Source organism: Hordeum vulgare, chromosome 1H (genome assembly GCF_904849725.1).
Source record: "Hordeum vulgare subsp. vulgare chromosome 1H, MorexV3_pseudomolecules_assembly, whole genome shotgun sequence".
Lineage (NCBI taxonomy): Eukaryota > Viridiplantae > Streptophyta > Magnoliopsida > Poales > Poaceae > Hordeum > Hordeum vulgare.
In genome coordinates this window covers 462248927-462271209 of record NC_058518.1, presented here as the reverse complement: position 1 = coordinate 462271209, position 22283 = coordinate 462248927, and the positions used below count along the sequence as shown (strand labels likewise).

General features: G+C 48.3%; 3 protein-coding genes and 1 pseudogene across 3 annotated transcripts; 1 reads left to right on the top strand and 3 right to left on the bottom strand.

Moving 5' to 3' along the window:
* The first annotated feature begins 4127 nt into the window (after window positions 1-4127).
* Window positions 4128-6353, top strand: LOC123445473 (fasciclin-like arabinogalactan protein 4). The gene has a single exon (XM_045122460.1). The coding sequence runs from the start codon at window positions 4662-4664 to the stop codon at window positions 5967-5969; it is 1308 nt and encodes a 435-aa protein (XP_044978395.1). The 5' UTR covers window positions 4128-4661; the 3' UTR covers window positions 5970-6353.
* A 7159-nt stretch (window positions 6354-13512) lies between these two features.
* LOC123415006 (E3 ubiquitin-protein ligase AIRP2-like) lies at window positions 13513-14364 on the bottom strand (the record flags this gene model as incomplete). The annotated part of the gene is made up of 2 exons (XM_045106694.1): window positions 13513-13762; window positions 14339-14364. Coding segments are annotated over 2 exons (276 nt in total), but the record flags the coding sequence as incomplete, so codon positions are not given.
* Window positions 14365-16931: 2567 nt separating this feature from the next.
* LOC123414990 lies at window positions 16932-18221 on the bottom strand. The gene is made up of 2 exons (XM_045106693.1): window positions 17784-18221; window positions 16932-17517 (listed from the first exon to the last, which is right to left on the bottom strand). The coding sequence occupies exons 1-2, from the start codon at window positions 18162-18164 to the stop codon at window positions 17233-17235; spliced, it is 666 nt and encodes a 221-aa protein (XP_044962628.1). The 5' UTR covers window positions 18165-18221; the 3' UTR covers window positions 16932-17232.
* Window positions 18222-18607: 386 nt separating this feature from the next.
* On the bottom strand, window positions 18608-19390 carry LOC123400784 (annotated as a pseudogene).
* Window positions 19391-22283: the final 2893 nt, after the last annotated feature.

Here is a 22283-nt window from a genome sequence, read left to right as displayed (position 1 = left end):
GGAGCGGTGAGCTTGGTCGCTTCGGTTTGCGTTGGTGGCTAAGGAGAAGGAAGAGCAGAAGGGAGGAAGAAGACGATGTCGTTCCAAACCCTAGCGCTGGAGGCTTCTATAACCAGTCGAATGGGTCACTAGCAAGTGGGCCCTCGACTTATCCCTTCGCAGGCCACCGCGAGATACGTGGCGGAGATAGAGGCGCATGAATCGAGGCGACGGGATCCACTTGATGGCGATGACGTCATCATCGCGCAACGCGCGGCAACCGAAATTTTCAAATCCCACAAAATCTGGAGTTGACAGGGTGACTGGTCACATCAAAAGATCCTGTGAGACACGTCGTTTTGTTTGCTCACTCGGATATTCAAATCCACTCAGATATTTTGTACCAAGCAGAATTGATCAAGGCGAATGACGAAGATTACAATCGACATCCAATTCGGAGAAACTTTGAAAAGCATTCAAGTTCAGTCTGCTACATCAAGATTTACAGATACACCTTCACCACTCGAACCTTGATCCATTCGAGGGCTAATGATGGGGTTGTAGACCCAGGGTAGGGTCATAGGCCTGACCTATAAGTCCTACCCAAGGGCACCTCATTATTAGCTTAAAAGGTCACAAGATACCTACCGACTGGATTAAGACATCCTCTTGTCCAGTCGGTAGAAATGCACTCGGAGATCATCTTATACTCTACGATTGGATTCCACTCGGTGAAGACCAGAAACCAGTCGACATAGAAGACCAGAAGCCACTCCAGCGAGGCTAACGGTCAGACGTTAGACTACTGTAGCTAATGTCATTTATGGCATGCGTTACTGCATTCAATCTCATTTATTGCATCCTTGAAGGCTGGATACTTATGAGGGACAGTTCACTCTATATAAGCCACCCCTCCCCTCTAGCACAAGGGTTCGCATTGTGTAACACATGTATTCCACTCGACACGAAAGCTCTAGAGTACTGAGACGTAGAGCTGTTACCTCCACCGCAGAGGGGCCTGAACTCATACAACCTTGCCGTAGCTAGGACTCTGCCATCTACTTTCGTATCCTACACATCTACTGTCACGCTTATACCCACGACGGGCTATAAGATGGCTTATAGCCAACAATTGGCTATACTATTAAAAGCATGGTTAATAGTACAGCTAGCTGGTGGCTATATGATGTTAACACGTCATCTATAGTCAACCTTATAGCCCACAAGTACAATAGGTAGATGTAAATAAGTAGTACTTTATTGATAGAAGGCCCACCATTCTCTCTCACAAAGTGCCTAAGGCCACTCCCAATGCTTCACCTTGTACAGGTGCTAAGGCTGCCACATAGATAAAAAATCTGATGTGGCATGCTAATTAATAGGAGAGAGATGAGTGTGGTGACCCGAGAAAGACACAATGCTAAGCACGTGAACTTAGGTAAAGCAATTAAATGAAGGAAATGCACCAATGCATGCACAACTTTAGTTACAAAAACATTAAATAAGGAGGCTTAGCTACAATAAGCTAAGCAACTATGCATTGGGGACTTTAGTTGCTAAACTATTTAATATGCTTAGCACCTCATCTTAACACCAACACATTGGAAGTGGCTTAAGAGCACGTGTTACAGCCGGTTGTTAGTTTGTAGCCCCCTTCTCTTCTCTCTCTACTGAGAACGCATAGTGAAGATAGGTTTAAAGAGTCCTCGGTGAGGAGGACACCCCAAGAAACACTCACACAAGGTGATAAAGCAAGAAAGACGCGCAATGGCATTCGGAGGAAAATGATGCAACTGCGCCACAAAGAAGTTCAAGAACCCCTCAATGAAAGGATGGGGCGGGAGAGAGAAACCTCTTTCGACGTGGGACAGGAGTTGAACCCGCTCTCCCTCTCGCGCCTCGGTCTCGATCTCATCTCCAGGAAGCCTCCAAGACTTGTCCGCCAACATGCCATGCTCGACGAGGTCGAGGAGATCCTCCTTCCGCACAGTGGATGGGAGGAAATCCCCCTGGATCCAGCCCGGCGGCAAAGCTTGCTTCTTCGACTTGGTGACACCCTTCTTCTTCGCCTTCTCCAGCTTGTCAGTCTACCCTTTCGTCATAGTGGGAACGGTGAGATTGGTTGCTTCGGTTTGCGTTGGTGGCTAAGGAGAAGGAAGAGCAGAAGGGAGGAAGAAGACGATGTTGTTCCAAACCCTAGCGTTGGAGGCTTCTATAACCAGTCGACTGGGTCACTAGCAAGTGGGCCCTCGACTTATCCCTTAGCAGGCCACCGTGAGATACGTGGCGGAGATAGAGGCGCATGAATCGAGGCGACTGGATCCACTTGATGGCGATGACGTCATCATCGCGTAACGTGCGGCAACCGAAATTTTCAAATCCCAGAAAATCTGGAGTTGACAGGGTGACTGGTCACATCAAAAGATCCTGTGAGACGCGTCGTTTTGTTTGCTCACTCGGATATTCAAATCCACTCAGATATTTTGTACCAAGCAGAATTGATCAAGGCGAATGACGAAGATTACAATCGACATCCAATTCGGAGAAACTTTGAAAAGCATTCAAGTTCAGTCTGCTACATCAAGATTTACAGATACACCTTCACCACTCGAACCTTGATCCATTCGGGGGCTAATGATGGGGTTATAGCCCCAGGGTAGGGTCATAGGCCTGACCTATAAGTCCTACCCAAGGGCACCTCATTATTAGCTTAAAGGTCACAAGATACCTGCCGAATGGATTAAGACATCTTCTTGTCCAGTCGGTAGAAATGCACTCGGAGATCATCTTATACTCAACGATTGGATTCCACTCGGTGAAGACCAGAAACCAGTCGACATAGAAGACCAGAAGCCACTTTAGCGAGGCTAACGGTCAGACGTTAGACTACTGTAGCTAATGTCATTTATGGGATACGTTACTGCATTCAATCTCATTTATTGCATCCTTGAAGGCTGGATACTTATGAGGGACAGTTCACTCTATATAAGCCACCCTCCCCTCTAGCACAAGGGTTCGCATTGTGTAACACGTGTATTCCACTCGACACGAAAGCTCTAGAGCACTGAGACGTAGAGCTATTACCTCCACCGCAGAGGGGCCTGAACTCATACAACCTTGTCGTAGCTAGGAGTCTGCCATCTACTTTCGTACCCTACACATCTACTGTCAGGCTTATACCCACGACGGGCTATAAGATGGCTTATAGCCAACAATTGGCTATACTATTAAAAGCATGGTTAATAGTACAACCAGCTGGTGGCTATATGATGTTAACACGTCATCTATAGTCAACCTTATAGCCCGCAAGTACAATAGGTAGATGTAAATAAGTAGTACTTTATTGATAGAAGGCCCACCATTCTCTCTCACAAAGTGCCTAAGGCTACTCCCAATGCTTCACCTTGTACAGGTGCTAAGGCTGCCACATAGATAAAAATCTGATGTGGCATGCTAATTAATAGAAGAGAGATGAGTGTGGTGACCCGAGAAAGAAACAATGCTAAGCGCGTGAACCTAGGTAAAGCAATTAAATGAAGGAAATGCACCAATGCATGCACAACTTTAGTTACAAAAACATTAAATAAGGAGGCTTAGCTACAATAAGCTAAGCAACCATGCATTGGGGACTTTATTTGCTAAACTATTTAATATGCTTAGCACCTCATCTTAGCACCAATGCATTGGAAGTGGCTTAAGAGCACGTGTTACAGCCGACTGTTAGTTTATAACCCCCTTCTCTTCTCTCTCCTCTTCTCTCTCCTCTTCTCTCTCTTCCAACTCATCACAAATACGTTATTTTAAGTCTTACAACCCGCCTACATCATCCTATTGTACTTGCTCTAACCATGTTTTAAGTGTCAGCTCTAGCACGTGCTCTTAGGCATTTCGTGAATATGAAAGATGGACTGTATAATAAAAAAGTAGTAAACTTTTATAATAAACTATTATCTTCTTTCCAGATTATAAGGCTTGCACGTATCCCTAGATTTATAATTTGACCAAGATAAAATGAGTTCTATAGTCTAAAAATTATACCATTAAAAAGTTGACGGTTTGAAATTTTTAATGACATATTTTTGTGATATATAACTTGTATTACGATGGCCTATGTGTCAACCTAAGGATACACGGAAGCTTTATAAATTGAAAATAAGGTAGTATTTTACATACTATTGATTATAAAATAAACTATAGATGACATGTATGGCCAGCAGCATAGAGCCACAACAGTAAGCAATAAAACCCGCTCGGCCCAGCATTACAGTGGGACCCGCCATCATTAGGAACCTTTTCCCAAATAGTGCCGTGTGCATGGGAGCTTGCTCACTGGCCAGGCCAGTCCAGTCCAGTTCCTCCTCGCTGGAGCCTCTGCTACACTCCAGACCCCAGAGACCCACCCCACCCACCCACCATTAATTTCCACAAAAAACGCAAATCTCAACGCCCAGCCGTATAGAACAAAAACTTTGCACTTGGCACTGAACCCGACCCAACCCCCAGAAGTTTATTCAGCCGCGATTTTTGTGCTGGGAAGAAAAATATAGCAGGGAGAAAATATTCGTTCCGCTCTGGCTCTGGGGCTCGGCTCACCACCCCCATCCCACCGCATCTCAAGCTCACCCCACTCCCCTCTCACTCTAGCGGAGCTGCTGGTGCTCTGCTCCCGGCGGCACGGCGAGATGCGGGGACAGATCTCGCGGTGCCTCGTCCTCCTCGCGCTGGCCGGGCTGCTGCTGGCGCTCCTCCCGCCGCCGGCCGCTGCCGTCGACGTCCAGGCGGTGCTCGCGCCGTTCCCCGACCTCGCCGGCTTCGCGCGCCTGCTCGCGTCCAGCCCCGTGGCCCGGGAGCTGGCCGGGCGGTCCTCGCTCACGCTGCTCGCCGTGCCCAACGCCGACCTCCCGCAGTCGCCCTCGGCGTTCGCGGCCGCCGCGGGGGCCGACCTCGCCGACGTGCTCCGCTACCACGTCCTCCTCGAGTACCTCTCCCCCGCCGACCTCCGCCGCCTCCCGGCCTCCGGGAAGCTGGTCACCACGCTGTTCCAGACCACCGGCCGCGCCTCCGCCGACCTCGGCGCCGTCAACGTCACGGCCGCCGGGCCCAGCCTGGGCGTCGTCCGCTCGCCGGCGCCCTTCCCCGGGTCCAACGCCACCGTGCTCGGCTCCGTCACCTCCGTGCCGTACAACCTCAGCGTGCTCGCCGTGGACGGCCTCATCGTGCCGTCCGGCTTCGACCTGGCGGCCTCCGAGTCCCGGCCCGCGGCCGCCGTCAACATCACCCGCGTCCTCGCCGACGCGCGCGGGTTCAACGTGGCGGCGTCCATGCTGGAGGCCTCGGGCGTGGTGGAGGAGTTCGAGGGCGACGAGCGCGGGGCGGGCATCACGGTGTTCGTCCCCACCGACGACGCCTTCGCCAGCCTCCCCGCCGGCGACCGGCTCCAGTCCCTCCCGGCCGACCGCAAGGCCGTGGTGCTCCGCTTCCACGTCCTCCACTCCTACTACCCGCTGGGGTCCCTGGAGTCGATCGTGAACCCGCTGCAGCCCACCCTGGCGACCGAGTACGCCAGCCAGGCCGGGCGCTTCACCCTCAACATCACCCGCTCCAACGGCTCGGTGGCCATCGACACCGGCGTCGTCCAGGCCACCATCACGCGCACCGTGTTCGACCAGAACCCCGTGGCCGTCTTCGCCGTCTCCAAGGTGCTGCTCCCAAAGGAGATGTTCACCAAGACCGACTCGTCCGCCATCGTCGCGGCGGCCCTGGCGCCCCCGCCGCCAGCCGCCTCGAACTCGATGCCACCGGAGCCGCCCGGGAGCGCGCGGACTCCACCGACGAAGCTGTCGTCGCCGCCCGCGCTGCGCGGCAACGGCACCAACGGCACCACGGCGTCATTGCCGCCGGCATCGTCGTCTTGGGCAAAGGGAACATCAGTTGGGTGGAGGTGTATAGCATTCTTGTATCTACTACCAGTACTGCTGCCCCTGGTATGATGAGATCCGGTGGTGAGCTAGTCCATTGCCGTCTCTCCTTGCTGAGAGCTCAATTCTTTTTTTCTTTTTCTTTTTTGCTTGCTTTGGTTACTACTCCCTCCGTCCGGAATTACTTGTCCCAACGAGGGCTAGAGGTGGAGGGAGCACTATTGTTTCTTCTTTGCTGCCGCTTACTAGGAGTGAAGCTGCTGCTGTACACAATGGGATTTGGAAAGGGGAAATGAGGGCTAGCGGTGAAGAGACAGAGAGATTGAGCTGCGAAACAAAGCTCAAAGCAGCGTTGTTTTTACTGCCCGCGTCATGCTGAAAAGGGGGAAATGATCGCACCATCATGTAAAGAAAGAATCACATCACACGCGACCAGTTAAATGTTTGGTACTGCCAGTGCTGTTTCTTCCACCATGGCCATTTTGCAGAATCCGGCGATGGAGTGGAGTGGAGGTGGAGGTGGGGGTGGAGGGAGGTTGCGTGGTGCGCGTACCGGGGGCGGTGAGCGGAGAGGCGTGAGGGGGGTAGGTGGGGTGGCAGTGAGCTGGCTGGCGGGGGGTGGGGGTGGCCGTCGTCACAGGCGTCCGCGCGCGCGCCCCCGCTAGATTCGATCGCCTTTTCGGCTTGCGTTGCGTCCGTCGCACCGCCACCGCCACCGCCACTTGCGTGCGTGTCCGCTTCTTGTCGCGTCCCGCCGCGCTCTCGTCGTGCACCCGTGCCAACGCCTGACACGACTTGCTTGTGGTCTCGACCGTCGACTGTGGCTCCAGCTTCTCACCCGGCCTTATCCTCAATTCGGGTACAAGTCGCGTCGCACATTCACATGCGCGTCGGCGCGGCGGGGCCTCTTTCCCCTCGAGCCTGACACATGAATGAGCTCCAGCCCACCTCGGCCCGCGTCACGGCCGCGCGTGGACTCCGGCGACATCGACTCGATCGCATCACCAGGCGAGCGGACGCAGAGAAGATGACGACGGTGCCCACGAGAGCCAGTGTTATGCCCCCGTTGGGTTCAAGTGAACCCGACGATTTTTACCCATCATGTACATGTGTATTGACTAGCATAAAATGCACGTGCGTAGCAACGAAAAAAAACTTTAATGTAGATTCAAATTTAATGAGAATTGTGAAATGTTGCTCATTTTACAAATCTGCTCTGCGCGCCACTTATTCTATTCGCTTCTGACTAATTTTGTATGAATTACATAGAAGAAGGGAACGTAATTCTAAAATCGTATAGCTCACTTCATTTTTTTTCCTATTCCTCTTTCCTCGAGTAGCCGGTATTACTCACATTTGTAATGATATATAGTATAAAAATAATGTTATTGATGTCATGTTCACTGGAGTTTAAGTAAAACAACAAAAAGAAAAATAGGTAGAATGAAGAATGGAGGGGAAAAACTTGTGGAACTCGCTTCCCTCACTCCAGAACTGTTCAATTAACACGCTTGATTTTCTGTTTAAAATCAGTTTAGTAACACAATGTCTCGAGTTTGAAATTGAAATAATACAATGCAATGATTAATTTCCCCCAATCCCATTTAAATACGACTCGTTTTTGTTTTCGCCCATTAGTCTACCAGACTCTTGTATTAGGCAATCAACTGTCCCACAATCCCGCTGTAGTTAGGAGCTTTTTTACGACCGTAAATGCCCAAGGCTGTAGTTAGGAGCTTTTTTACGACCGTAAATGCCCAAGACATCCCCCGACCTATTTCTTATAATCTTGTTCGCTGTCACGTTAAACTTTCTTAGGCTTCTTTTAATGCCCAGGACAGCCCGACCTCTTATAACCTTGTCCGCTGTCACGTTAACCTTTCTCACGCGTAATCATCTTTTCCCTCACGTTAGGGTTGCTTCCTCTCGTCGTCACCGGCAACATTGAGATTACCTCGTCCTTTTCCTCCCTGGATCCCGGTTTCCTCTACTCTGGCTACGTTGGTAGACTCGCGCTCCTGCCTAGCCTTGGTACATCCCGAGTGTTTGAGAGGTGTTAGGTTTTTGGTTGTTTCTCTGAGGGTTGATTAGAAGAATGATCTGGTCCTGATCGGGAGTATGGCGTGCCGCGAGGACTCGTCGACATCAGCAACAGGAAGGTGCGGTAAGGTGGAGGATCTCATGAAGGAACTCGCCTTGCAAGAAGATGACCTAGACGATGTTGTTCTTGAAGAATCTAATGCCCCAGCGAAGGAAGATATCCGCTAGATGATCCTTATTCGTGTTCACATGGACAACGGATTTAGCTCTTGCTCGTTTTTCCGCAATATGAGGACGACGTGGGATCTGGCCAGGAAAGTCAAGATCAAAACCCTAGAGGAAAATTTGTTCAGGATGCAGTTCAACTGTCTTAGTGATTGGGAGAAGGTTACTTGGGGAGGCCCATGGCACTTTAGGGGTAATCCAGTGATCATTGCTCCATATGATAGATACTCCAAGCCAACTTCAATTGATCTATACAAATTTGAGTCTGGGCACGGATCATCGATCTATCCATAGCATATCAGAGTAAGGGGAAAGCCTTGGCCTCTAAATTGGGCGAGTTTGTGGACTCAAAGCCGTCCTCTTTTGATTTTGAGGGCAATAGTGCGTCTGGATGTGCGCAACCCACTGAAGAAGGCCGCCTCCATCATCCATGAGGGAGTGAAGGAAATCTTCGCGGTGAAATATGAAAGGTTGCTGGACTAGTGTCAAGTCTAAGGGATGATGGGCCACGAGTTCAAGGAACATGGGGACGGGGCTCATCCACCTTCAGTCTTGATCTTGAAAAATTTGCGTGCTCCCGTCACCACAGCATGGGGCACTCGTCGCCATAACGACAACCAAAGGGCCGGGAAGCAGGACATGTTTGCTGGCGATGATGGTACTGAGACCAGAACGGAAGCAGAGGAGCAGGAAACGCATGAGTTGGGTGATGTTGAGATGGATGCAATGGAAGACAACCGGAAGCAGGCTTCGGATTAGGTGGTTGTGTTGCGTGAGTAGATTGACACCACTCGGACGAAGCTCGCCCTAGTGACTAAATGGGGAGATGTTGTGCCCCAAGCCCTCCTCCAAAGCGAGATCCAAAGAGACTGAAAACACCTCAGGTGAACGAGAGGATCAGCAACGGTGGAACCAAGAAGACTCTAGCAGGAAATTAAAACCATGATGCAAGATCGGCGGCCTCCTCGGTGGAGTACCACCGGGCACAATAAATCTCTTATGTTGGAACTGTTGGGGTATTGGCAACGCCCCGACGGTACAAGAGTTGTGCGATCTAGCGCAAAAGTTTGCCCCTAGCATTCTCGGTATCAATGAAACACATATTAGTGGAAATAGAGTTGAAAACCTAAAGAGTACTCTAGGCTATGATGATGCTTTTGCTATTGACTCCTGTGGTAGAAATGGAGGTTTAGCTTTGTTTTGGAATAATGATATAAAGTTTGAGATTCTGGGTTACTCAAAGTATCACATAGATGCAAAAATGAGTGATGTAGGCGGGAAACCATGGAGGCTCTCGTGCTTCTATGGGGATGCTCAAACACATCTTCGTCAACACACTTGTGACACAATAAAAAATCTTTCCATGTTGCAAGAGCTACCGTGGATCTGCATGGGAGACTTCAATGAAGTTTTGAGGCATGATGAACATGATGGAATTAGCTCTAGAAGTCAAGCTCAGATCCAAGGTTTTCGTGATGCTATCGATGTGTGCAGACTCGTGGACCTAGTGTTCAAGGGGACGAGATGGACTTTTGAGAAGAAAGTCGCACGTGGAACATTTACTCGTGTCCGTCTTGATAGAGCTCATACGTCTTCAACGTATATATATTTTTTGATTGTTCCATGCTGTTATATTATCATTCTTGAATGTTTTATGATCATTTTATAGCAACTTTATATCATTCTTTGGGACTAACCTACTGACATCGTGCCTAGTGCCAGTTCGTGTATTTTTGCTATTTTTTCCTTCGCAGAAAATCAATATAAGATGAAGTCCAAATTCCACCAAACTTTACGGAGATTTTTTTTGACCAGAAGGGAAATTGGGAGCCAAGGATGAGCACGAGATGAGGCCCAAGCAGCACACCAGGGCGCACCGAGGGCCCTAGCACGGCCTGGTGCCTACTGGGGGCCTCGGGCGTCCCCTTCACCGTCTCTGAGCTCTATAAATACTCCAATATTCACAAAACCCTAGAGAAGTCGATGAAAAATTGTTTCAGCCGCCGCAAGTTTCATAAGCCACAAAATCCAATCTAGAGCCCGTTTTGGAGAGGAACACAATCACGGATGAGTTCATCATCCTCATTGGTGCTCCTCCGATGATGCGTGAGTAGTTTATATTAGACCTACAGGTCTGTAGGCAGTATCTTTATGGATTTCTCTCTCGTTTTGTTTCTCAACACAATGGTATCTTGAAGATTCATATGATGTAACTCATTCTTTTGCGATGTGTTTGCCGAGGTGATGAGGACGACGAAGGCTCTCGGTGACGCACAGTCGCTGACTTCGCGGGTTCACAGGGAAGGAATTTTCCGCGGTTTTTTTTCAGGCCAAATTCCTTTCCCTCGACGCCCCCGGGAGCCCCGAGCACGTTGGGTTCCGCTTGGGTCCGCCGGTGCCAATTTCGGCCCTAACCGATGAAATTTGGTCTCCTGGGGGCGTGACTTGGCGTTTTTTTGCCTCGACGTTAAAAAGGGGCTTGGGGCATGTTGGGGGGAGGGGCAGCTGGAGATGCTCTTATAAATCAACCACACATGGATGGGGGAGGGAGAGGATTGGGGATCATGGCTTGTAGATCGCCACAGGAAAAGGAGGAGCGGCACGAAATCAAGCGAAACAGAGCGGATAACATAGCCAAAGCACCATGGCGTCAATTTTGCCTCGCCCTTAGCGCGCCTTGAAGAGAACCAATCACGCGATGGGGGTGCGAGGGGGGGCGAGGAGAACCGGACACCTAACATACAAAATGCCTTGAGAAATCAGCTACTAAGAACTCCAAGAAAAATTGTCATAGCTCAGCTCCAAGTTCTTGTAACAGAGAGCATCTCTAACAGACCACTTGCCGCATGGACCCTTAAAATCGTTATAAGGACCGAGAAAAACATGTTTAATGGTCGATTTTAGTTGCGGCCGAACTAATCTTGTATAATCAACCCATAGGAAAAATATTCTTTAAATATACCAACTTTTTTGCATCTTGTATAATCAAGCAAGGCCCAAAACTAGACCCCTTTTTTCTTGGTCGTCCTCTTCCTCATGCCCTTCCCATCTTCACCTCGATATCGACATGACCCCAAGTAAGGGCGAGTCACGAACCTTCCTTGAGGCTAGTGCGACGAGCAGCAAAGATGGGATGCCACCAACTTTGGCCGAGGAGACGCGGGCGAGCCACGCGCTCGGAACCCCGTGAGACGCGGTGGCCAAGAAGGACCGGGGCGGGCGATGATCTGAACTCCAGTGGGAGAGACGTGGTTGGGCGGCGGCCGGCAAACTAAACTGCAATGGGACATCGGGGGGCGAGCGGGCGGATGACGACCTAAACTGCAACACGAGGGACGTGGAGGGCGGCAATCGGGGGCCGAGGCGGGCGACCGGCGTTCGAGGATAGGTGGGGCGGTGTGGACTGGTCATGGAGATGTTTCCGCTTTTTCCTCCCGATATAGGGCACTATAGAAACGGATACGAAAACTGTTTTTTTTTTGCCGATCGAAAGGAGCTTTTTATCGCCCCCCTTAAAAACATTCAAGGTCGAAGGTGTATAAAATGTTTGTTTGGTTTACTTTTTTTGTTCAAAACTAAAAATTGACGATTATTTTACATTTCGACGGGATACAAGGGGTCAGCTAGAGACGGGGAGCTCCTACCTACCGCATCCTGCGGCAAGGAGTTGCTCGCGCGCACACGAGGTCGTCCGAGTGGGCTTGCCGAGATTTTCTTTTTTTGTCCCAAAAATCTAAGGATTTTTATTTTTTTTATTTTTGCCGTTTATGTTTTTCCTTTTCTACTTATTTCCTTTCTTTTTTTTATTTTAAAATTTAAAGCAAAAATATTTCGAATTTGAAGAACAAATTTCAAATTCGTTTTTTCTTTCCTTTTTTCCTTTTCTTTTCCAGTTTGAAGCAAAAAACAATTTTCTAATTTGAAGAACATTTTCTGAAAGTCCAAAACATTTTTTGAATTTTGTGAACAATGTGTGAAAAGCGACAACTTTTTGAAATTTGAAACTTTTTCTAAAAGCAGGAACATTTTTTGAAATTTAAGAACGATTTATGAACATGAACTTAATTTAAAAATTGAACAAAATATTGATATTTCGTTTTTTTAAATAATGAACATTTTCTGAAAATACCGAACATTTTTCTAAAATTCTAAACAATTTTTGAAGTTATGAATATTTTTGAAAAAGGTAACTATTTGAAATTAAGAACTTTTTCTAAAAATCAATTCATTTTCTAATTTGAATAACTATTTTTCAAAATCTAGAACATTTTTTGAATTTATAAACAAAGTTTGAAAAACGACACTTTTCGAAATTAGGTATATTTTTTAAAATCAAGAACCTTTTTTGAAATTTGGGAATAGTTTTCGAACACGAATTTAAGTTAAAAGTTTTTATATTTCGAACAGGTTTTGAAAATACTCCTGTGTAAACTAACATAAGAGCGTTTAGATCACTAAAATAGTGATCTAAATGCTCTTATATTAGTTGAAGGAAGGAGTACCATACATTTTTTGAAAGTACCGAACGTTTTCTTGAAATATCAAACATTTTCGTAAAAAACCTAACATTTTTTGAAAACCCCAAATATATTTTGGATTTATGAATGTTTTTGAAAAACAGCAACTATGTGAAATTTAGAATATTTTTTAAAAAGCAAAAATATTTTTTGAATTTGAAGAACAATTTTTAAAACTCCAAAACAGTTTTTAGAACTCCAAAATATTTTTTGAAAATCCAAAACATTTTCTGAAACCAAAATGGAAAAGGAAAAAATAAAAAACAGAAAAAAACGGTTCAGAGAACCTTCTAGAAGTTTCCCAAAACCAGATAAAACCGGCTGGGAACCTATAGAAGGTTTCCAAGACCAGCAAAACCGTGTGAAGTGAGTCGGCCCATGAGCGTCGCTTACATCCGCCTCCTTGTGCGAAGCTTGGGCAATTCGCGACAAAGAGCAGCGAATATGGATTTTCCTAGATATGCTCTTACAAGGAAGAAAAGGAAAGACATATTAAGACACGCGGCCCGCAAGAATAACGGGTCTCCCGCAAGAAGTTATGGGCCCGATAAGAACAAAACAGCCTGAGAGCTGGAAAAAAAGCAATCCACGAATCTTGCACAAGGATCGAACGGACAATAAAACGAATAAAAGTGAATTAATTTCATCCGACTAAAACTAGCAAAACTGGCAGTGTCGTGTACGTACCTTGTTAGTGTTCTACTCACTCCGTCCTAAATAAGTGTCGCTGCTTTAATATTATACTAGCACAAATGCCTGTGTGTTGCACCGGGTAAAAAAAAAGCATAACCGATTTATATGTCATTGTGCATCAGTTTTTATATCTGATTTTACTAAACATCTATGTTAAAGTTAAAAATGCAAATTTCTATCAGATGCAGGTAGTCATAGTAGACCAGCAGAAGGTTGTCGGGGACGATGAGGGGCAGGCTGTCGATGAAGCTGTGGAAGTGCCTCACATTCTCCTTCTCCAGGGTCACGGGGTCGATCACGTCGTCGTCGCCCGTGAGCACCCACAGGTCCCTGGACTGGACCCTCTTCAGGCTTCCGCGGCAGGAAGGGCATGACTGAGATCTTGTGTACCTGTAACCATGACGCATATTAGATGTGCGGTTTGATGTCATTTGCAGCAAACAGATAGCACAGCAGAAAGAAGATTCTCATATGAATACCAAGTTCTGAGCACATTGGTATACCCAAAACTCTTCCTTTGACACAGAATATCCGTGTTTTCACTTCTCACACCCCATTGAGAACAGCTTACTTCAGACAAAACAATAGGCTATATGCAGCTGAAATATATACTCATAACACTTGCAGGATGTTCTTACATCTTAGTGCCCTTATTAAGGTTTCAACCTGGGTTGCCTACCATCATATATGATCCATTACTTACGATCGAAACAACACCCTCCGTATCAAATTATAAGAGCATATGCCTTCAGATTTCAGACTCATAGGTCATAGCTAACAAATAGCAATTCTTCTTTCACCCAATTCTATCAGACAAAACAAGTCCAAAGGATGTTGTAAACAAAGCCTGTGCACATATAATACCAAGTCACATCATATGAGAATTTCAGCAAGCACGGAATAGCTAAATAAAAAAAACTTTAAGCAAATGGAAATCCAACGAACACAGAACAGAGAATTCCTCACCGTTCACATAACAAATAAGGTCGAAGAAGACATCACACCTGCGGCCATCGGATTTCATCTTCTCGAACATGTCAGGTCCCTGAGTCATGTTGACCAACCTGTAATGATTGTTGGCCCACCCCTAGAGCTTAGGTGAAGACCAAAAATACATCTAATCCGGTTAAACATGATCATTGTTTATTCCTCAGCAGCATTTGCACATGGACGAGAAAAAAAAGATCAAGATTTCGATACATATGTGATCTTAAATTTCTCGGGTAGGACTAAATTATTTGAATGAATGAATGTACAGGATCAATCCATTAACACTGACAATTGATTGGATGCATGGAGTATCTATCTAGTAGGATTAAACAACTGAGTCTTTACTGATTGATTAATTAGTGAATTGATCATTTAACTGAATCTTTGCTGACACATAACCAAAGGTATTATATGTATTCACATCATTGGGCCTTAAATCCGCTAATAATATGCAAAAAGAGAAAGGTCCTCGTAAATAAAAAGATAGAGAAAAAAGCTTTTATGAACATTTCAGGTATGAGTCTAAAATTACTGAAAAATCTGTCAATGCTAGTAAACAAGAAAGTTCACTAACATTAATGTACGAGTAAAGGTGTAATGTTAAATCTATCCCTTTTTTTCGGATATACCTTTCCCACACCCGGGCTCCTGACAAACATACTGCCTCTTGCCGTGTACATGAGCATGCTTAGTCAAGGCAACCGCATCAGTTCTAGTCTTACTGAAGTTGTCAAGCTACACAGGAAGAAGATCTCTGTGGTGCGACTCTTGCTCCGATTGAAGTTTTCCTGCAGGTTCCTGTACACATCCACTCAAGACAGACAATCAGAAAATCTGGTTAAACTATCCAGTGTGGGCGACCAACTACAGAGGATAAGATAAATTTTGCTCTAGGATCCACGATAACATGACCGATAAATCATAAATTTGATCTCACGAGGATAAACCAGATAGAGAAAATGTTAGCACATGATTTAGTTATAACAATATTTTTGTACCAAACAATCCTCTCAAGGTTGGGAATTGTCCCAGTTTCGAAGGTAATGTTAGCTATGACACCGTCATCAACTACCAACAACTTGAGGCTCTTGAACTCTCCATCATTGAATGTGAGCCCGCTTCCGGCATAGGTATTGCGCCGAATCCTGAGGCAACGCATCGATGCAAGCTTGCCAAGGATGTGTATATAGTCTTCCCCAGGTAAGTCTCGCTCAATGTTAACTTGGTAAGTTGATCAAGCTCTGCAATCCACAAAAGGAGCCCACTTCTAATGCCACTAATGTTCAGGCTCTGAAGAAGTTTTGGAGGTGAAACTAATGGAAGAGTATCCTCTGCTTTGGGTGGTTTGTTCATCTGGATTGACAAGGAGCGCAGGCAACCGTGTAATTTTTCAATCTGTTGGAATAGAACACCCAAGCCACCTTTCTCAGCCGAAAGAATCACACCCAGTTTACTCAGCTGCAACAGATGACCAACATCAGTTAAATCATTAACCTTGCCGGGAGCTTCAACATGCGATAGTGTCTCCAATTTTTCCATTCCTTTGATGCCTCTGGGAAGGCGCACCGCCACAATCAAATTCTGAGACCCATCGGAGCTGTTGCCGGAAGACCCTTTTGGGCCAGAAAGCATATGCTTTAGCACTCGAAGCATGAGCCCGCCACGGCACGAGCGATCCCCCTTTGCCGCCTTGGCCGGGCGTACGTGCGCGCGCGCTTGACGGAGCCACGGGCGATGCGGCCGGCCGCCACGCGCCGCGGTGGGCCTCTTTGACGGCCTTTTCTCCGGCCGGCGCCACGACGGCGTGAGGATGCGCAACGCGGTGTCGTCGTCGCGGCGGCGGCGGCGTCCGCGTCGGCGTAGCAGTGCAGCGGCGGCCTCCCTCCTCTCTCGCCCACCGCCGCCTCCGTCGTCCATCGATGCGCGCAGTCCGTGTCCCAATCCGGCGGAGGCGGCGAGCGGGATGAGGTGTTGCGGTGACGGCGCGAGCAGGATGAGGTGTGGCGGTGGCGGCGAGGGAACGGCTCGGGGTAGGGTTTGCTCTCGCTCGCGTGCGGTCGGGCCATCGCGAAGCGTTTTTCTCGAGATTCACTGTTACGTGTGGACCGCGGGCCACAGGGAGTTTTTTTGCAAAAGTACGACGACGGACCACAGAAGCAATAGGTGCTTTATTAATAGGTAAAGATAGATACATCCATTATATTCACTAGTACAAATGCCCGTGCGTTGCAACGGGCGAAAAAATTGTAAAACATGTTTCGTACATTGTATGCGCTATTCGATATACAGTTTCGATAAACATTACTAATAAGGTTATACTATTGTCGCTTTTGAAGCGTGAATTCTCTTAAAGAGTAGTGGTGCATAGAATAGTCTATTAATTAGTTTTAGAAATAATTAATACAATTTTGAAATTATAATTTTTTTATTAGAATTGAAACACGTTTATATCACAATATTTTAAAATTTTGTGATCAACATTAAATGTTTTTTAAAGTAGAATATTTCTGGGAATTTCGAGAATTTTTAACAAAGTATGATCATATTTAAAAGCAAGAAGAATTTGAAACACTTCTTACCTTGAAAAGCACACACCCTTGGTGTCTGCAATTAGAAAAAGGATTGTTGATGTCCATATCATGCAGTATAAAGTTGAGAAAGTTGTAGGATATCTTTTGATGGCGCTTCCTTTACCTTAACCATGAGCCAGACCAAAATAATCAAACCGGCCACCAGGAACCTTGAATAACATGTGTTGAACAAAATCATCAGCCTGGCCAAAATCATGAACCTGACCACCAGGGACCCTGAATATCAGGCATGTCTCTCCCTTGGTGTCCACCGCAGCTATGCAATCATGATATTCAAGGTCAAGGGTATGAAAAAATAGAAGGCCATCGAGAAAGACTGCGGCGGCGGAGTCCCGAGTAGCTCTGTTCCATCTCCTCTCCTTGTAAATACACTCTCTGGGCAGCATACAGCAGCGACTCCGACTGGTCTCTCTCGGCGTGCTTGCCCTTTCCCTTGTCCAGACGAGCCCTTCGCACCGCTTGTTGGATCTGCCGCTCGTGCTCTTTAAGGATCTCTTCCATGTTTACCCAGGGAGGCATCAATGGTCCTGAGTACTGGACTCTGTTCTTCCTTGTGCCATTCACCTGAATGAATATATAGTGGAGAAATTATGAGCATAACTGACTGAAGGTAATATATAGACGGGAAATTATCAGCACATTATTTTCCGAACATCCGCTCCGAAGTCTAGACCCAATAAGAACCAACCAGAAATGCTAACATATAGATTTTTCGGAATTTATTGAAACTGATCCCGGCTCTTAAGGGCTAGGTCATGCTTTGCATTGCTCTCTATAAATGTTAGGAATTAAAACCAACTGGAGCTAGTTAGAACAATTAAGTAACTCACCCCTGCAGGCTCCTTATCTGCCACCACTTCATCCTTCCGATGGGAAGATGACGGTCTTTCTTGGAATTGATGTGATTGCGACCATTTGGATTTGTCAGACTGGTCAGCAGCAGCGAGTTGACTGTACCTTGAACTCGACCGATGCTCTCTTAAATATTGTTTCCTGGCACTGTCCCCAAGGTTAGACAGCTTACCAGTATTGCCTCGCTGCCCAGTTGCAGTAGATGGGTTAGACATCTCGGCAGCAGTAATCTGAGAGGTGTAGAATCTCTGGGCGTTTGGATCTGTGCCACTTGATCGACCCAAAGTGGAGGATGAACGACCAGCATTCATCAAAGGAACACGGCGAGCATGACCATTGTCTACTACCAGAGGATCCATTGGAAAGCCGGTAACAGCATCCTCCTTTGGAGTGAACTTGTTACTACTGCTTTTAGGATTAACCGGAACTCGATGTTGCTGCAAAGCCATGAAAAAAGAGAGATTTGAGTAATATGAAACAGTGAATTGTTTATATTTAACAGCATGACATCAAAATTAGTTGTCATATTCAGTATAGTTGCCTCTGGAGGTGGAAATAATGTGTGTGCATTACAGATTGATTGCTGCATGGTTAGTTGGTTACAATAAAACAACTGTATAAATTAAGTTCCAGACAAATAGAGAAGCAATTGCATTGCATCATGATAATGGATCATGCATATAATGCATTCACCGAACTGCTAGCATCAGCTATTGAATGGCATGTTTCAAATCTCAAAAGTGCAGACTGTGGCACCAGAAAAAAAATCCCTCAGGAGACCCTTGGTATGACAATTATCAGACTATACTAAGATCGGATTAATTCTGCAATACCTGTGATTCGTTAGTGCCATTTTGTGCTGCAAGTTGCTTCCTGCGTCCAGTTTCAGATTCATGCCCTTTGGCTGCAGCTGTTTCACTCTTTTGTTAACCCTATATGCAGTTGCCACTCTGCTCCTTTTCCATCCACCTTGCATCGCCGGGTCGAAGCCCAGAGACGTGGTGGTGACCTTGTTGCTGTCCTTGCCGGAGTTGGGCAACACGGCCCACTTGTCGGTGGCGGGGTTGCACACGACGTAACGGAACGCGCCGACCCCGTGGGAGACGTGGTAGCAGCGGCAGGGGAGGAGGCTGTTCCAGGAGTCGGGCAGATCGACGGGCAGGTGGTGGTTGGGCAGGAAGGTGAAGGAGGCGCCGAACGGAGCGCGGTGGCGGTCCCCCGAGAGGCTGCTGTAGAGGAAGGGCAGCTCCAGGCGTTGCTGCCGTAGAACAAGTCGGCGAGGGTTTGGGGGAGCTGCTTGCGGTGGTCGGGGTGGTGGATGAGGCCCAGCCAGTGCTTCGAGGCGCACTTGCAGCGGCAGAGCGCCTTGGCGGGCACGCATGAGATGATCTCCACCAGGATGTCGTCGATTAGCCTCCCCGCCGGCGGCCCGCTCGGGAGAGCCCTAGGGAAACACGAACGGAGGTCAGGGGATCGGTGGAGAAGGAGGGAGAGGGTGTGATGGCGGTTGTTTCCGAGCGTACCGGGCGCGGATTGTAGCGCGGCCTTCCTCTCGCCGGCGAGAGAGGTCCCCTGCGGCGGACATGGCGACGGGCGAAAGAAATCCGGCGGCCGATTGGATCTGGCGAGCGCGCCGTCTGCTGCCGTCGTGCCTCCTCGCCTTGGAACATGTAGGGTCTTTTTCATAAACGTGAAACGTTTTCCTCACTTAAGAAAGGACTGCGGGTTGATTAATTGAAAACGGAGGGACTTTTTTGCAAACATACCATGACGGACGGCAGAAGCGATCAGCGCTTTATTATTAGGGGAGATTTATAGAACAAGTATTTTCAGACGGAGGCTAATCGGTACCCCTCAAAAAAGAAAAAAAACTAATAAATGCACGTCCGCAAAAGGTAAATTTTCTAGTTAGTGCTACTGTGCTAGCACGAAGTAGCAGGTTCTAGTCGATACATAGCGACTACATTTCCTAAAAAAAGTACCCATCCCCCAATGCGGTCTTATCATCAACCCAGTGCCGCTCCGCTTCCATGTTCCTCCTGCTACCTCACCATCCAGAGTGCTACTCTGTTCGCCATTCAGCAGAGCAGGATCTCAATTCTTCTTCCACGGCCGCATGGCAAGAGCGAAGCTGCCGCCCCGTGCTTTAAGCCAACCAGCTGCCTTCCCTTCTCTCTCTTTCTCACTCTCTCCTTTTCCCTTCTATAATCTCTCTAATCTCTGTTCTCTCCAGGGAAGGGAGTAGCCATGGAACAGCGCAACACCCCGCCTAGGAGCTTGCCGCATGTGGCCACCTCTCCGCCGACCTCGTGCTCCTCCTCCTAGATTCGTCTGCCTCGTCGCCGAATCCACACTGGAGTAGCCAGATCCGCTCTGTCGGCCTCGTGCTCCTCCTCCTCGATTCGTCTGCCTCGTCGCCGAATCCACACTGGAGCAGTGGGATCCGCTCCATCGGCCTCGTGCTCCTCCGGCACAATTCGTCTGCCTCATCACCGGATCCACGCAGGAGCAGCCAGGTTCGCCACCTCCTGCCTGGCCTGCTGTTGGTCTCGCGGTGGAGGACGGGGTGGATAATGTGAGCTGGGGTGTTTTTTTAATAAACCTGAAACGTTTTTTGTTCACTCAAATCAGGAGCGCGGGTTGAATACCCAATACATTAAGGGCTTTTGTGTAAAAGTGCGACGACGGACGACAGAAACCATAGGTGCTTTATTATTAGGGAGAGATTTATACTAACTTAGTTTTAAATTTATGCCACTTATTTTAAGACGAAGGTAATATTATATTATTTAAGGGATCCATTTGATATCTTTAGAAGAGAGTATGTGGGTACCTTGTAAAGGCACTTTCAACGCAGATCATCAAAACATAATTCATCAAATATAGACGTATTCATGGACGGTGATAATTATGAACTAACAGCACGCATCTATGTGACAGCCCGAGACCGACGTTTCAGAAGATTCCCCTTCTATTTCGTTTTCGTCGTGTGTCTATTTTCTTTTGTAGCTTCATCATCGCATCATGCACATCATCAGCATTGCATCGGCATCCCGTTGTCGCCCGTTTTCAAAACTTGCATCCGTTGTTAGTTGCCGGTTCCCGTCGTTGTCCGTTCTCAGCCCGACCTCACACGCACGCGCCCGCGGCATCGTTCAAATCTTGTTTTTAAAAGTGTGTGTAAAACTTTCTCTGATTGGGTTGAGATTTGGCGTGCGGTCTTATTTTAATATGGATATCCCGCGTGTCAAGTTTCATCGCAATCGGAGTCCGTCCGGTACCCGAACGGTCGACCGTAGCGACACCGTCTTCGGTTATTCGTCGGACGTTTGTCGGTGTTTTAAAAGTCGTTGCCGCGCCGCCCGTTTTCCCTCTCGTCTACGGTAAACCACTCTTCACACCCACGTACCCGTTCCCGCGTGCGGAATCGTTCGAATCCGACCGCACGGTTGGATCCGGAACGAAATTCCGGTTAACCTAGCCCCCCTTTCTCTATAAATAGACCTCCTCCTTAATTTTAGGCAGCCAACCCCCCTCTGCCTCGAAAACCGTGCCTAACCTAATCCCCCCTCTCTCTCCCACCAGCCGCCAGCCACCGCGGGCCCCCCGAGCCCATCCGAGGCCTGCCGGGCCCGAACTGCCGCCGCCGCCTGTTCTGCCTCCCCGTGCTCCCGGGCTCCCCCGTGCCCGCGCCGCCCGAGGCTCCCCCGTCGGACCTGCCTCCGGCCGCCGCTTGCCGGAAGCCACCGGAGTGCCGCACCACCTCGCCGGCTCCGCTCCCGTGCGCCCTGCCCGCCCGTGAAGGCACCTCACCTCGCCGTCGCACCCAGCTCCCGCCGCCGAAGCTAGCTGCAGCCCGAAGCCTCCGGTGCTCCCTCGCCCTCGCCGGAGCACCCCACCAACCATGTCGCCCGGATCCGCCGGTCTCCTGCGTCGCCCGTCCCGTTCCTGGCCGGTCCGAGTCCCTCCGTCGGCCGCCGCCTCGCGAACCTGCAACCGCCGGTGCCTGCATCTCAGATCGAGGGAACGAGGAGGCAGCGCAGCGCCGCGAGCCCCCGCGTTGACCGCGCCGTCCCCGCGCAGGCCAGATGGGCCCTGCTCCAGCCGGGACCCCGATCCGGCCTCCTTCGGCCCAGCTCGGCGGCCCAGATCCCGCGCTGGCGCCCGAGGCCGTCGCCCGCTTCCCCGGCCTGCTCCGCCTCTCTCCAACGGCCCGAAGGCCCGAGGTAACCCCTGTTGAGCCCTCTATTGTGCGCACCCTTTAGTTATTCCGCACTCACCTGTAGGCCCGTTAGTTATTTAGGTGATTTTCGGAATTAGATAAATTCTAGAAAATTAGTGTTTATTTTTTTGCCCGTAACTTTTTAACCATTAATTGGATCGGAATATGTAGTATATGGTTTTCGTGTAGTTTTGCGCGTAGAATACGATTTTGCAACTTGCAGATTTGTTTGACGTTGTTTAGCGTGTTGTATGCC

Bases quoted from the DNA above. Each gene is read 5' to 3' on its own strand.
- LOC123445473 (XM_045122460.1), top strand. From the start codon at position 4,662: ATGCGGGGACAGATCTCGCGGTGCCTCGTCCTCCTCGCGCTGGCCGGG.
- LOC123414990 (XM_045106693.1), bottom strand. From the start codon at position 18,164: ATGGATCCTCTGGTAGTAGACAATGGTCATGCTCGCCGTGTTCCTTTG. The intron at 17,518-17,783 runs GTGAGTTACTTA...ATATTCATTCAG, and splicing joins CAGATAAGGAGCCTGCAGGG to GTGAATGGCACAAGGAAGAA.